Below are 16,587 nucleotides of genomic sequence, written 5' to 3'. Positions count from 1 at the left end.
GCTCCAATCCAACCTGTTGTAGATATTTCCCTAGTTGCAACACACCTGGTTCAAATGAGGCATTGCTGATGAGCTGATCATATCAATCAATCAGGTGTGTTGGAGTTTGGGAAACACCTAAATGAGGCTGGATTGGGAGTCCTGAGGACCGGACTTGGAACCCCCTGGTGTAAATTGTCCCAAAATGCTCTGTTATCCCGCCCACTTTGAGCCCTTATACCACACTTCTGCTGAACCTGCATTGATGCTAACTCAAGCCAAAGCATATTACCCACAAATCATTGCTGATGTGACCAAAAAAATAGCGGTAAAATTGCGACATTTGGTGGAATTCCTTTGCCTGTGCTGAAAAAGTGTTTTCAAGTGTAAGTATTGAATTCTTACATATTTTTATCATTTGTATACATATCATTTCAGTTGAAATTTTACAGTCACATATTTTGTCCTAAGACCTTCTACGCACATGGCGCAGATCGTGCAGCGGCTGCAAATAATGCATCGCAGATCCAGGCCTGGAGCCATAGCTGTCATCGTCTGTGAAGCCAAGCCCGAGTTTTTACTGCAGTTTTAATCTCATTTTAGCAGCAAAATTGCCAAAACAATAACCGGTGCTGCCATGTTGGATGTCTCAGATTCAACACAGTGGCGCAAGTCGATAACTGAACACCCACTGTCCCAATTCTGATATTTTTGCACACTCATAACCTGTTTTCTCGAACACTGCGTGCACTTCTACTATAGGTGTTGAATGAGGAATGATGAGCAAGTGGCAAAATGGCTACCCCCATCAGCATACTGTGTTTACGCTAGTAGGGCCACATAGAGCATATTGTTCAGAAAAGTTTGACGTTGACTTCTCCTTTTAAAAAGACTTGTGTGCAATCGTGAAACCAAAATGTCACAGAGAGCTAACACTTGATTCTGCAGACACGCTGCACGTTTTACCAGTTGGAATTGCTGCCTGCATGTGTGCTATGTTGTTAGTCTGGATCCGGCATCCACATTCCACAACCGTTGTTACGCCACTAGAAACAATTGACAAGGTTTTTTGTTTGTTTGTTTGTTTGTTTTAAATCAGTCCACTTTATTTGAACATTATGCACAAATGGCACCGTGCATAATTTAGGTGCAATGCCAAGGCTTTGCATCATGCAACATGCATGTGTTTTGACACATCCTAATGAGATTGTGATGTCGTTCCCAAGAGACAATGGGCAGATTCAATGCATGCTACACCTGCACCGCCCGCCCTCATCCTCCTCACCTCATGTCGACGACGACTCCCCATTGGCTGGCTGGCTGCAGGAGTGGGAGGAGACGCATCTCACGCCACTGCATCATCAACGTGGCCTGGGAGTGTCACAAAGATTAAACGGTTGAAGGTTGGGATGTACGCGTCAGCTTCCTAACAATGGTACCAATTGTTCTGATGAGAAACTTACAATAGATGTCTGCTTGGCAACCAATCAAGTTCCCTCACCTGCACTGGGGAGTAAATATGCTGTTTATTAACAGTTTATTAGCCATATGGTCATAATATACCGTATCAGCGGCAGGTGGTAAATGTTATTTCTACAATGGTTCCCAAGAGATGCTTTTAATGGAATGATTCTCATAGTGTGGCTCTTTGCACCATACAGTTCAGTTCTATTTAACTTTTTTAATACAATAAATACAACAGTATGTTGTCTTTTAGTATATATATTTTTTATCTTTATGTGCAACATTTTATACTTTCATCGTTATTCAATTGCCATTTTTTTCTGATAGTTAGGCAAAGCATTTATATTCATGCTCCATATTGTTACAGTGGCTTACAAAAATAACAAATATGCCTTTTAGGGATAAAATCCTCTATTTGTGAAGCAATGGTGCACAAAGAGGTGTTATCAGCTGGTATCGGTTTCACAATGATGCACCACACTAACTTAGCTTGTCTCACCTCGGCTGCTTTCAACAATGCATTCTTTGACTAAATCGACTTCAACGCTGACTTCTTTTCTGCTTCCCACATATTCTGTTTGTCCTTGGACAACATTCCTGTTCTCTTTTAAATTTTTATTTTTATTTTTTTATTGTTCTTGTGTATTGATTTTGAGAGATCATTTAAGAGCAGCTTCTTGGCAGCAGCTACACCCAACAAATAAAACACCTAACTGTGGTTTAATTTAAAAAAAAAAAAAAAAAAGATAAGACAGCTTTTGCTTGAAAAGGCAAAAGTAGAGATTTAAGATTCGTAAAAGGCACCGCAGTTCCCAATTCTTTAAAATTAAATCAAATGAAATAAAATTCCGAATTGTTGTTTCATTTATGAAAAGCAAAAGATGAATCCTGTTTTGCATTTTTGGTAACAAATATACTGCCCCGGCCAATTCTGTAAAATAAAGGTGAAAATGAAAAAAAACACGACTCACTATTTCAATTCAGAAGTCTTTAATCAATGTGTGTTTGTATATGTGTGCGGGGAGGGATTTCTTATTTTGTTACTTTTAACTGGGAAAACACTCTTGCTCCCGCTACTCTTCTGTTAAGAGCACTAGTTTAATGTGTAATCCGTGAATCTGATGGCTCACGTTCACAGCGTGCACGTAGTCTGTTGTTTGATGTCTACATAATCTCCGATGAGCAACAGCCAAACCCATGTAGACACAAGGAGTGAATGAGTGGGAAAGGCATCCATCTGGGCAAACACTCATGCACCTTTTTATTTCTTTTTTTTCTTTTTTTTTTTTACAGCAGGGCACTGTTGTTGCCTCACTCCACATACTACTGATAAGGCGCCATCCCAGTTACATGGATGAAGTCCATGCTCCGGATTTACATATTTACATAAATAAAGATAAACCAAAAAGTAAAAACATATCTTTCATGTTTAACCACCAGAAAGGTGGTTAAACATGAAAGATAAGAAAAACCTTTATTTGTCTCACAATGGAGAAATTCAATGGAGAAAGAGAAGCCAAAGGGGAACAATGAACAATAAAACTGAGTTTATATTGAATGCAAAGGTGGACAAATGTATTTTCGTCATGGGCCATGTCAGCCATAGCTGGTGCTAGCAACTAGTGCTAGCTAGAATGTAACGTCAATACAGTCTGATTATGCTATAAACACGAATAGTGTCATTTGTTATGAATTTTGCTGAAACTCAAAAGACGGTTAAATGCCATTGGAAGTTGCGTTTGTACCGCTTTAATTCTTTTTTTTCTCCTCTTAACAAATTACGATCCATTCTTTCTGCTATCCAGAAGCTGAGCTGCATCGTGGTTGTTTACAGACTAGTTGTGTGAGGGCCAAGGCAGCAACTTTCCCCTTATCTTGAGTGTGGGAACACGAATCGACCATCCAGCTGGAGCCTATTCCTGCCCTGGACTGGTTGAAAGGCAAGCCACATGGTATAGCATCCTAGGTGAACCTGCTGCTTGCACCAAACTCGGGCGAGTGGCCCACTGCACTGAAGGGACACACAAATACCGGTAATCATCCCATCATCAGGTTTTAAAAGCAAGTCTTTGGGGGCACATCCAGCTCTCCCCATCATTTTATGTTGCATGTTGCATATGCATGCGCACGCGCGCGTGCTGTTTGTGCGAGCGCGTGTGTGTGTGTGTGTGTGTGCGTGTGTGTGTGTGTGTGTGGAGAGTGATATTATTTTGTTTGTTGACTGCTTTGAATCAAAGTTACTCGTGTTATTTGTGTGCACGCAGCGTTCTCTAGTGGCCAACTGGAGCAGTGAACCCCCGTCTGAGGCCCAGGTGAGCCTGGTCAATGTTTCACCTGGATACGATGACGTCGCAGGGGAGCAGCAGCAGCCTTTTCTAGCAGCACGTCCAGCCAGCATTGCTTCGATGTGGATATTTTTTTCAGTTATGAGATCGATTTACTAACAGCTGTGGACTCGGATTTGAAACTTTAAACTGTTTTGCGCGTTTTCGTGAACTATGTCTCTCTCGGCTGTGTTTGTGTTGGATCTGAAGGGGAAGGTAAGCTTACATACGTCCTTGTTTTTTTTTGTGTGTGTGTGTGTGTGTGTGTGTGTGTGTGTGTGTGTGTGTGTGTGTGTGTGTGTGTGTGATGTCAAACTTTCAAACGACCGTTTTTAATACCAACGTGACGAAACATTCTTCGTCTAAATTGTACCTTTTATGCCGCGAATGTCACTTTAACTGTTAAATATTAATGGCGCAGTTAAAAATTAATTGAGCGCTCACGATACTCATTTAACCTTATTTCTCTACTTCCGGGTTGAGAGAGAGGTGTCTGAGGAGAACGCCTGCGGCTGATAAATCTGTTGCTCCTCAAAGCAAGTTGTCAAATACACATTGGTAATCAAATCTAATAAAAATATAACTTGACGGTCATGTTAGCGCCCAATTTTGTCTAAAGGTCTTATCCTTTATTCGGTGGAGTCTAGTAAAGTCTTAGTAAAGTGAAGTGATGTTTTTGTTCCTACATTCAGTAGTAGATTATACTAAATACATGACTACTCAAATCCCAATCAGAGAAGTGCACGAAATTTTGGGTCAGTCGCCGATTTCAGTTTGGTCAGATCGCATGCTAGAATTCTGTCATATTCAAAACAACGAAAAATACAAACAAAGATAAAATGTGATTTCCGTTTTGACATAAATTCAAATAGAGTTGAATAAAATAAAACATGACCCCCTTGTATGAATCCAAAACAAATGTGTCAGAAGAGGCTTTAGAACACTCTTCTTCTTCTTATAATAATAATAATAATAATAATAATAATAATAATCACACAAAGAACCCTAGGCAAGAAGGAAAATAAACACTTCTATTCTTCTAATTTTTCCAGCACACTAAACCATCTGATATGCTTCTGTGTTCAGGTGTTGATATGTCGCAATTACAAGGGTGATGTGGACATGGCGGAGATTGACCACTTCATGCCTCTGCTCATGCAGCACGACGACGAAGGGCTTACGTGTCCTGTAATGTCACACGGCAACGTTCACTTCATGTGGATCAAACACAGCAACCTCTACTGTATCCTTCACCTGCTTTTGTTCTATGGAGACCACAGAAACTTTCAACTGCGACGAGTTATAAATGAGTTCACATGCGGATCACAAGGTCCAATAAAAGACATTCTGTGACTTAAAAGAGCCCAAATCCTACAACTACCTTTCAGTATGTAGCAGTACACTTCGACACACTGCAAATGACAACCACCGTCGTAAACACCTTGTTAAGTGAATAGCTCTCTGAAGGTGCCAAAGCATCATGACAGCATTTTGTCAAATAGGATACACTAATCCACACTTTCCCCCAATTAACAGCCAGATTTGCGATATCCTTGAATCAATCCAGCTGGATCTCAGTGACTGACAATATCCCAAAAATGTACATTAACTTCAGTAGATCAATGCAAAAAGTGGAATTCATACAGATTCATTCACACAGAAAAATACGTGTTTTGTATGGACTGACAGTACTTTGCTGTGTACCATATGGTGTTTTTCGAGTACGTAGTTGTCTCCATGGTAGATAGTCAGCACTGTGTAAAAGCTCCTTGACTTGATGTTCCTGCAGTGGTGGCCACAACAAACAAGAACTCAAACGCCTCACTCGTGTACTCCTTCCTCTATAAACTTGTCGAGGTGAGCGCATTTCCTTTATTGTTTGGTTTATTTGTTTGTTGTTTTTCCAGTCACATTGGAAATCAACCAGAAAAGTGACTCATTGCACAGTTATTTTCTGCTATCTGCAGGTGTTTACGGAGTATTTTAAGGAGCTGGAGGAGGAGAGCATTCAAGACAACTTTGTGGTTGTCTACGAGCTCCTGGACGAGTTGATGGATTTTGGATTTCCTCAGACTACCGACAGCAAAATCCTTCAGGAGTGAGGCTCAGCCAGACATACACGGATAATCTCCTGACTAGAATTGCGCGACAAATGCAGTGGTCATCTTGTCTTTTTGTGTAGATACATTACACAGGAGGGTGCCAAACTTGAGGTGGCAAAGTCGAAGGTGCCGACCACGGTCACCAACGCTGTTTCCTGGAGGTCCGAGGGTATCAAATACAAGAAGAATGAAGTCTTTATCGACGTCATCGAGTCCATCAATGTGTTGGTGAGTTTATATTTCAACAAGCCAAATTATACAACTGAAAATTAAAATTTAAGCACTTCTTTTTTGTGGGGGGTGAATTATAGTAGTCTAGGGCAGTTCGAAAGTTCAGGGTTCTAAACTCGGCCATGGCCTTCCTGAAGTTAACATGTTCTTATGCTTGTGTGATTTTTTTTTTTTTCCAGGCTACTCTAAATTGTCCATGTTGGTGCTAATGTGAGTCTGATTGGTTGTTGGCTGGCGACCAGTCCAGTGTGTACCAAAGACCAAGTCCAAAATTTTGGGGTGCTGACAAACTCGGACTTGGTTTTCAGAAATTACTGTATGTGAAATGAATCACTAAGACAGCTTTTTGCCAGCTGAAAAACAAACACACAACCAAATTGAAAGGTTGCATGTTGCCAGCAGACCAGGAGACACTTATCCATTTTTTTTATCTCCAGTAGACTTGATTATTGTATTAAGTGCCATAAAAATAGTGCTGCCTTGCTTCGAGTATTTTATAAGAAAGAGACAAAACGACTTAGGAATAGGAATTGGCCCTTCAAAAAGGATTTTCCCATGCTTATCCTGTGTATAAGGAATTTCTATTTTTGAATCTGAGATAAATTAACTTTTGTACCGTAATTCTAATATAATGAGATACACATTTTCTTTTTTTCAACTTTGTGTATTCAGGTGAATGCAAACGGCAGTGTGATGAGCAGCGACATTGTGGGCAGCATCAAATTGAAGACCATGCTGTCAGGGATGCCCGAACTGCGACTCGGTCTCAACGACAGAGTGCTCTTTGCGCTCACCGGACGTACGTACGCCGCAAAAAGGCCATTGCGAATCCGCCGTGGCGAATTATTTGACGGTTTTTGTCGTCTGTTTAGGTGACAAGGGCAAGACAGTGGTGATGGAAGATGTGAAGTTCCACCAGTGTGTACGGCTGTCACGCTTCGAGAACGACCGCACCATCTCCTTTATTCCGCCGGATGGGGAGTCTGAGCTTATGTCCTACCGCATCAATACCCACGTTAGTCCCTTTTACAACCTAATATCACACACTATGGTGCATCTCCATTTGGTTTGGATTCAGAAAAAAAATTACCCCCAGGAAATGGATACGAGTCAAACTGTAACCATCATATTTTATTTCTCTGTATTATATTCAGTCTATTTATTTGAGTAGAAAAGTGCAAAACTGCGCCGGAACTACACCCAATTTAGCACAATGCTAATTTCCATTTGCCGTCCCATTCAGGAAACATCAAGCACATACATATACAGTATACACAACAATTCTTTTTGAGATTTTATGTATCTAAACAGGCATTTTAAAGCAACCTATTAACATCCTTAATGGCCTTACAAAGTCAATAAAAAAGCAATAAAACACTCGGAACTTCAGGGGCCAAATGGCAACGTAATTGGCAGGTGCCTAGCAGATGTCCATTAAGCATCTCAATTTTTAATACTAATAATAATCGCAGCTTAGATTCATGTAGTAAACAGACGCTGAGTGATATTTTTATGGGTTGTCAAGCTCAATATACACACAGCACACTTTTTTAAATTCAATTATATTATTCTTATTATTACATTTGGCATAGGAGTAGAAAAGGTTAACCTACGGTTTAGTGTAATAAAAACGTTTTTTAAAAATGCAGTTGTGCGATCTTGCCCGGTGGTCCAGTGGTTAGCGCATCGACCTCACAGTGCGGCGGTACTGGGTTCAATTCCAGCTCCGGCCTCCCTGTGTGGAGTTTGCATGTTCTCCCCGGGCCTGCGTGGGTTTTCTCCGAGTACTCCGTTTTCCTCCCACATTCCAAAAACATGCGTGGCAGGCGGATTGAACACTCTAAATTGTCCCTTGGTGTGAGTGTGAGCGCGGATGGTTGTTTGTCTCTGTGTGCCCTGCGACTGGCTGGCAACCGGTTCAGGGTGTCCCCCGCCTACTGCCCGAAGACGGCTGGGATAGGCTCCAGCACCCGCCGCGACCCTTGTGAGGAAAAGCGGATCGGAAAATGGATGGATGGATAGTTGTGCTTTCAGAACAATTTACAAGGGGTATGTTTATTCTACTTTGAATAGTTCTTTTTTTTTTCATATTCTTCTCTGAATCGCTTAGTCTTTTGAAAGGTGTTGCAAATAAAGCTAAAGGAAAAGCCGCAAATGGGCGCAGACTAATAATTCGTTGATGCACGTTGAACTGCACTCTTGGGACGTATGCCAGCATCTTGAGTGATTTGACGGTTATCCAAAGAAGATGCAAATTTTTCTGCAAATATTTTGGTTAAATTGGTAAGACCTCTTGGTCGCTCAACTTCAGAGGTTCCCCTGTCTTATTTACGACTTAACACTGATAGGTTGTTCATGTCTAATGACGCTCATTTGCATGGAGAATAACAACCAAAATTGTTGCAACGACTTCATATTAATAACTTCACCATATCAGCATTTGTTCAACAATCGATTCCACTTTTTTTTTAAACCGAGGATGATTTGTAGTTGTTACATTTGGGTGCTTGCTCGCCAATGACGAATACCGATACTTGATAATGACATTACATCCTGTCATATTGATAAAATAGTTTTTAAAAATGTTTCTTATTTAAAGGTTTATATTGCAATGTCAATGCTGTTCTCCTTCCCGTCTGTTGCGTTGGTCATTGCGTGTTAGTGAACGCTAAGAAGCCTTTTGTAAGTTCAAGCTTGGTGTGTAATCATTTTTATTCTGTGTTAGTTTTACTGTAAACTTCTTCTTTTTCTTTTTGTCTTTCACTCTTTTGATGTTGACGTGTTCAATTGTCATCTGTCATAGGTGAAACCGCTGATATGGATTGAATCAATCATTGAGAAGTTCTCTCACAGCCGAGTGGAAATCATGGTGAAGGTGCGGAGCCCGAAACAGTTTCAAACGTTTGCTGAGCTCGTCATGAAAAGCTTTCATTTTCCATGTCGTGCTGCGTCATTATTGTTTTGTCATACTTTAGGCAAAGGGCCAGTTTAAAAAACAATCTGTGGCAAACAACGTGGAGGTTAGAATTCCTGTCCCCAGTGATGCCGACTCTCCCAAATTCAAAACCAGTACGGGCAATGCCAAATATGTACCAGAGAAGAATTGGGTGGTGTGGACCATCAAATCTTTCCCAGTAAGAAATATCTTTGACCTTTTTTTTGTGTATATGTTTGTGTTTTTGTCGAGAATTATTTCTTGTTTTTTGTTTGTTTAAAAATTAAAACTCCACTTACTTTTCCTTGCATATGGCTAGCATCGGGCATTATCCACGCGAACCCCAAATCACCACTTTGCAAAAAAAAAAAAAAAAACCAACAACAACAAAAAACAGCATGTTTGTTGAGCTGCTGACAAAGACATAAGCCCTTTTCTACACTTAAGATTAGTCAGTCATTTATAAAGATGACAGACCCGTGTGAGGACCGACCAGTAGTATACTGTGTATTAAAAATATGAAACACTCCAAATTTGGACATCAAAGGTTTGTACCTGACAGTGATGATGTTTTATTCCAGTTTATTTATGTTTTCTTTCAATTTTGCTCTCACAAAAACTTTGTCCATCTCCGTAGGGAGGCAAAGAGTTTCTAATGAGGGCCCACTTTGGTCTACCCAGTGTGGAGAATGATGAGCTTGAGGGCAAACCTCCCATTACTGTCAAATTTGAAATCCCTTACTTCACAGTCTCTGGAATACAGGTATGCTGTTTAATTGCGATAAATTGCCTGAGTGCGAAGTAGCGTACACTCGTGAAGCATTTTGGTGTGGGTTGGGTGCCAAGTCATGTGCATTGAATTCGGCCTGACAGATGAAATGCAAAATCAATTGCAGACCCTCCACACCATGTGTTTGACTCATGTTTTGAACAGGTGCGATACATGAAGATCATAGAAAAAAGTGGTTACCAAGCCTTGCCGTGGGTCCGTTACATTACGCAAAGTGGAGGTAATTGAGTATTTTATTTTATTTATGATTGATAGTAGTCTATCCGGACGTGCAATGTACTGGACAAAGTATATGCTCACTTGTTTTTTATCATGTGTGGTACACAAGCATGATAATATACTCCATATCATTAAAAAAAAAAAGATATAGCTCTCTGTATGTATTGAATTGGAGTATAGTGTTTAGAACAGGGGTCACCAAGCTTTTTGGTACTGAGCAATACTTCTGGGCTACTGATGAGTGCAAAGGTCTACCAATCGAGGTGTGTAATTAAACAATGAATTGTCAAGTAATCACTAAATTAATTCACAACTATTTTGAGAATTGATTCATCGTTTTGAGTCATTGTTTTCCTTAAAATGTTTGAAATTCTTTGATTTCAGCCTCACAAAAGACAAAAAATATAAATAAGACGTTTGCAAACATCTGCTCATACTTTGGAAAACAAACAACAAACAATTTAACACTTTCGCCTGTTTTCTACATGTTACGGACCAGTCCCCAACCTGGCTGGTGACTCCTGTGTTAGATATTTAGATATTCATCCAAATATAATGAACATTTTTTTTTTCTTTGTTTCCTTTTTTTTTTTGTTTTAGATTACCAGCTGCGGACCAATATGTAAAGGAAGAAGAGCAGTTCATACTAGTAATCCCATGAACTTGTGGACACAGAGACTGCCTTTTCAATTTCAGCTGAGCTATTTAGTGGCTCTGATTTGATTATTGAAAAGGAAGTGGATTTTAATTCTGTAATGAAGTGAATTTTAATTATTTTGAATATTGAAAGCTTCCAAAAACAAATAAAGCACCTGTTTATTCAAATTATTCCGATTGTAATCAGTACCATTTCCCTTGAACTACTGGACTATGAGGATGTCTCAATTTCACCTGAGCTATTTATTAATGTCGTTGATATTGATTCTTGAAATCTATGTGGATGGGGGGGGATTTGTATTATTCTGGGTGTTAAACCTTAATGAAAAAGAAATCACAATTTTTCCATGATTGCTTGTCCTCATTAGGGTTGCGGGTGAGCTGGAGGCTCTCAGATCTGATTTTGGGTGAGAAGCCAGGGTACAGGTCGCCAGTCAATTGCATGGCATACACTGACAAACAACCATTCATATTCGCATTCAAAAAAAAATATTTAAATGATTCCAGTTGCCATCAGTACCGTTTTGGTGGTATCGCTTCATTTCATGCTGCCCTGAGTTTCCAATATATATTCTATTCGGATAATATTGCAGTTTTGCAGTATTGCATCGTGGTTTTTTTTAAGTGGTGGAATTCCAGATGCTTGTCTTGTGTAAAAGGCCAGAAATGAATGAAGTTCCTCCACAAACATTAACGTAAACGAATCGGCCGCTTACTTCAAAACGGGTTCTGATTGGCCGACTCCCACAGTTGCCACGGTGATAGTGTAGTAACGGATCCTTGGCCCCGCCTCTTTACCATATATGACAAGACCCCACCCTCTTAGTGAGCCGTGATTGGTCGACGCGTGCTCCTCTTCACTGTTTGTAAATGGTACGCTCGAGACGTATCTGTGTGGCACTCAGCGCGCAAATGTATTTTCCGAACGTCCATAAACATTTACCGGTCGTCTTATATTTCATTAATAACCTTGCTTGAGGACGTACGACGAGGAGAGCTCGGCGACGTCGACAACCCCAAAACAAGCCACCAAGGTAGGCTTTTAAACCTCCTCTTCGCCGCTCTCTTTATGTTAGCCGTTAGCCTGCGGGCTAATCGCCGTCAAAGATTCCGTTGACGTGCCACCGCCGCGATAGGGACGAAAGGAGCCGAACCAAAGTTATCCTCGGACCGAGTTTCTTCTTTTTTTTCTGAGACGTCTCTCCGTCCTTCCTGGTCTGCTCTCCATAGAGCAGACGTGAACGAGGCCGACATGGTTCAGATGCACGGCGCCCGAGGGTTGACGGGAGCGGCGGCCAGGGGGAACCTCGGTGAGGTGCGGAGGATCCTGGAGGAATGCAGGCTGCATCCCGATACTGTCAACGAGTTCGGCAGGACGGCGCTACAGGTGAAATGCAGAGCGTGCTGGCAGTTTGGAATAAGTACTGCGTCTTTTCCATATCATAGTTTGAGCGTTTGAGTTGTCGTTGATATCCAGTTTAAGGTCCACGTACTAGCACACCCTTTTGTAACGAAAATCCGAAACAATATATTTTTCTTCTGTTCTTATAGTTTATAGTTTTACAGTCTTTCGCGAGCAAACTCGTTTGCGTAAAAATATTGACGACATTCCATTGGATGAAGTTCTACAAAATGCCCTTATAGTCTGAACAAAAGAGGAAAAAATGCGTATTTAAGTTGATGTGGAGCGAAAGATTCATGTGACTGATGCAATAATTCCACATTCTGATCCATTGTCTGTATCCTGAGACTCCAGACTACTCTTTGTATTCTCTCTATAGCTTGTTCTCATTAGGGTTGTTTGTGAGCCTAATCAGCTGACTTTGGGCAAGAAGCAGGAGACCCTATACTGGTCGCCTGACAGTCGTGCAGGGCACAAATGGACAACCAGCCGCTCACATTCACATTTTTGGACAGTTTAGTGTTCTCACTGAGCCTAATTTATGCCCATGGGCGCGTGTACATAGAGTACACTTACACAAAATGAGGAAGCGCATGCAAACTCAAACATGAAGGCTGCAACTGAAATTTGAATCCAGAACCTGAGAACTGAAAGGCAGACGTGGGGTCACTTTGCTACAGTGGTGACTCAATGGCAAAGACTAAATCTGTTACCAGAGTCAAAATGTAGCCACCATAAAACAGTACAGGTGATATTTTAAAGTTTTTACTTTACACCGGTTAGCAGCAAATTATAATCAGAGATGGCTTGATGTGTCCATAAATGTATTTTCGATGCAAATTTCAAAACTGTCTTGACTTTTTCTAGCATATCGGCTTTTTGAGACATTTTCATTTTCTCGTTTTTATATTTGACGTTGTGCAGTACTGAATTTACCTTGAGTTGTAATGCAGCCATGACGTTTCCCCCCCACCAAAAATCCACATTTTGCTAAATCTAATCCTGAATTCATAAATGTCACGAAATATATTTTATATTATTATTATTATGAGTTTTATTCTTAGCATTATTATTATTGACCTCATGGGCTAGAGAAAATGAGGGCAAATTCTGAATCAGTGCAAAAAAAGAAATGAAAAAGAGTTGAGTTGCATCTCTGATTTTATATGCTTTGTGGGTTGATGCATTAGGTTTATTGAATTGTCCACGGGTGTGAATGTGGGCGTGAACAAATTGCTGGTCTCTGTGTGCCCTGCAATTGACTTGCATCTATCTCAGAGTGTGCACCAGTAATTGGTTTAATATGTTTCTTATTTTGGCCTGTTGGTCCCCTTGCTTCTGTCAGTGCCCGAGAAGAGACGAGAGTTGTGTCAGGTCGACTCTGTGTGGTGACGCAGGCGGAAAGCACACCTCACGCAGTGTTGTTTGTTGCGCAGGTGATGATGATGGGCAACACCAGGGTAGCCCGCCTGCTCCTGGAAAGAGGAGCTGATCCCAACGTTCAGGACGCGGGCGGAACAGCTCCGGTCCACGACGCCGCCCGCACGGGCTTCGTGGACACGCTGAAGGTCCTGGTGGAGCACGGCGCCTCGGTGAACGTGGCGGACCACGGAGGCGCCCTGCCCATCCACTTGGCCATCCGAGAGGGCCACCACCGTGCCGTGGAGTTCCTGGCGCCGCTCTCCGACCTGGGCCGCGCCAACGCCCGCGGGCAGACGGCCGTAGACGTGGCCCGGGCGGCTCACCGCCCTGACATGATCCGTCTGCTGTTCGCTCACATCCATTCGTAGTTTGGGCCGCGCGTCTTCCTTTTCCTGTTCAAACCTGGTGACTTGAATTCATTGGCATCTACGTAAGTTTTTTTGTGTTTTGTTCTTAGCTTGACGTTCAGACATGATGCACTTGTTATGTGGTCATGGCAGCTACTTTTCAGTTGGTTCTTTTGCACAGTGCAATGTAGGCACCTTATTTACTAAAACATATTTATCTCTTTGAATGGGGAGTGCACATTAGTTTGATCTCCTCCAAGTGGTTTGTGTTTATTTGTAACAATTGATTTGTTTGTCTTGTTTTTTTTTTTTTATGTTATGAAACTTGAAATGAATTTACACTCCTTGCATGAAATTAGATGAGTTTAGACCTTAAATTATTTATTGTTGTTGATATAGCAGTGATGATTCTTTGAATTTTTTTTGGGAAATGTTATTTATACTGAGAGTACTTTTAATACGCAAGTGGAAGAATTCAGTTTGTTGTTTGAAGATGAAAGCACAAAATAAAGGAACTTTTGAAGTCAAAACTGCCCTGTGCATGTTTCACTTCAGTTCTTTAATAACCTATACAGAATAAGGACAGCAAAACACCAATACCAAAATGAGAAGTACTCACTGCGGGCTTTCACTTGTGTAGCTCTTTTCCACCCGCAAGGCACTCAGAGCGCTTCACACCGACTTCTCCTCCACCACCGGTGACGCGGCATCACGATCGACTGGGGCTTCGGTGTTTTGCTTCTGGACACTTTGACGTGGTCACAAGGGCCTGGGGATCGAAACCACAACCTCTGCGTTGGGAGATGACCAGTCTACCCCTGAGCCACGAAAAAAGTTGTTTCTTCCAACTGTGACAATTTGTCCCAAAGTAACGGTGGACAAGGAGAACCTGGTTTACTTTCTTACGCCTGTAAGTATACGTCAGTACCGGTGACGACCAAACAGGTGTGCACCTGGCCGCTAGGTAGAACTGCATGACTTCACAGTGGTGTCGAGGGCATACTTGGTTGACTGGGTGTGTGTGAACACGCTCTGGATAAACAGTGTTTGTGGTTTCTTCTGCATGTTGGTCAACACAGCATAGACACGCAACGGAATTGCTCATACAAAATGTTGCCTGCGAGGATACGCCCTGTCAACCGTGTGGGAGCTTGTCGAGTGCGGACAATGGCGAGGATGTGTCCTTTCATTTCGTGTCTGCTAATGTTTTCCAATCTATTTAAAGCCTTTCGGGGACAGCGGTTACTACAGTGGACAGTTTACCACGTTATCAGGTTACATGGTGCGTGAAAGGGTTAATATATCCAGATTAAGTAAATAAACATTTTTTTATAAACTGTACACCAGGGGTGCCGATTTCGTCGATCGCGATCGACTGGTTGCTGGCGGACTGGTCCCAAGTTGATTGCGAAGGGTGTAGAGGAAAAAACAAGCAAACAAATATTTATCTCTGTGCATGTCAGTAATGTACATTTTGTGTTCATGCACACTTGCACAAAAAGTATATTTAAAAAAAAAAAAATAAAGCTGGTCACCTTTAACCTACGGCGGTGCGTGACCTGCGTCACCGGAAGTTGTTAGCGCTTAGCTTTCTGCAATTACAGCTTGCAATCAGAACTGTTGCGATATAGCTTTTCTTCTTCTTCTTCTTATTATTATCAGTCAAATTTCGTTTTGTGTACATTTCACCGATGGCACTCGCAAAGAATGGCAATCTGGAGGCCGAGAGAAGCATTTTAAAACGGTATGAGTGAGCTACGCTAGTTAACAGGCTGCAAAAGTGAGTCGCATGCGTCAGGTCTCCCACAAAGGAAATCCTTTTCACAAACTCATCAATTCTTGTGTGTACTTTATTTTTCTGTTTTGTTCATCTTTGGGGGCGTTGTGGCTGTTGCTCATCATGGCATGCGGGGCAAAGGGCGTGCGTGGTAATGTGTCGATCGTGGGAGGTTGGTTGATCGAAATGTCGATCCTCGGTCAAAAAGGTGTGGGCACACCTGCTGTACACTGGCTACATTGCACCAACAAATGGCTGACAAGGAAAAGAAACATAAGACAATTGTAGTCACACATTACATCTGTCTTATTTTCACAGAAATATCTGCCGAGAACAAGAACGTTCACGTTGAGAGCATTGGGCGCAGTGTACGGCTTTACTGTATTCCTGAGGTATGTTTGCAAACTGATCTGGTCTTACACATGCAAGTCACAACATGACTATGCTGCAGCCTAGACTGAATACGCATTAACCCAAAGTTCCGGTTTGATGCTGGTGCCACATAATAACATCAAAAACAACAATGACATCTTGTAGTTCCCTCGTGGAAGGGGACACATGCTAACTGTGAATAGTGGAAAACATTACAAAGCGTTACGAAAGTTTTTTTTTTTCCACTGTTTATAAAATGCTGCAGAGGTAGGAAATGACAAAACAGAACGCAAACCAACTTGCTCTGTAGGATATAATGGATCTAAATATTTTAAAAAATAGAGCGTTTAAAGTACCACCGCATCTTTCTCACACTTATTGGCTTGTTTTAAATGTCTGTCAAAAAAAAAACAAAAAAAAAACTTTTATTCTGGGAGGAGCTAAAGCAGCTATTTAAGGTGGAAGAACTTTAAAATATACACCTTGACAGCTCAAGAAACTAGGCGAGTTACCAAAACAAAGCAAGTTGTTTTCTCCAAGACAATTGCTCAGTTGTTTTTGCTCAA

General features: G+C 41.4%; 2 protein-coding genes across 3 annotated transcripts; both read left to right on the top strand.

Moving 5' to 3' along the window:
* Nucleotides 1-3,780: 3,780 nt before the first annotated feature.
* On the top strand, nt 3,781-10,873 carry ap1m2 (adaptor related protein complex 1 subunit mu 2). The gene is made up of 12 exons (XM_019862611.1): nt 3,781-3,983; nt 4,854-5,010; nt 5,557-5,624; nt 5,735-5,865; nt 5,950-6,097; nt 6,773-6,899; nt 6,973-7,115; nt 8,904-8,975; nt 9,076-9,234; nt 9,673-9,798; nt 9,970-10,045; nt 10,645-10,873. The coding sequence occupies exons 1-12, from the start codon at nt 3,942-3,944 to the stop codon at nt 10,668-10,670; spliced, it is 1,275 nt and encodes a 424-aa protein (XP_019718170.1). The 5' UTR covers nt 3,781-3,941; the 3' UTR covers nt 10,671-10,873.
* Nucleotides 10,874-11,436: 563 nt separating this feature from the next.
* On the top strand, nt 11,437-14,402 carry cdkn2d (cyclin-dependent kinase inhibitor 2D (p19, inhibits CDK4)). Of its 2 annotated transcripts, none has more exons than XM_019862614.1 (3): nt 11,437-11,735; nt 11,937-12,088; nt 13,540-14,402. In XM_019862614.1, exons 2-3 carry the CDS (start codon nt 11,954-11,956, stop codon nt 13,891-13,893), a joined length of 489 nt encoding a protein of 162 aa, XP_019718173.1. In that variant the 5' UTR covers nt 11,437-11,735; nt 11,937-11,953; the 3' UTR covers nt 13,894-14,402. The 2 variants fall into 2 exon arrangements, with proteins under 2 accessions (XP_019718173.1, XP_019718172.1); XM_019862613.1 differs by having other exon boundaries at nt 11,511-11,735; nt 11,932-12,088.
* The last annotated feature ends 2,185 nt before the right edge of the window (nt 14,403-16,587 follow it).

This window comes from Hippocampus comes, unplaced genomic scaffold (assembly GCF_001891065.2).
Source record: "Hippocampus comes isolate QL1 unplaced genomic scaffold, H_comes_QL1_v1.1 scaffold7, whole genome shotgun sequence".
Classification (NCBI taxonomy): Eukaryota; Metazoa; Chordata; class Actinopteri; order Syngnathiformes; family Syngnathidae; genus Hippocampus; species Hippocampus comes.
The sequence above is the reverse complement of the archived record's forward strand: the minus strand, read 5'-3'. Positions and strand labels throughout refer to the sequence as shown.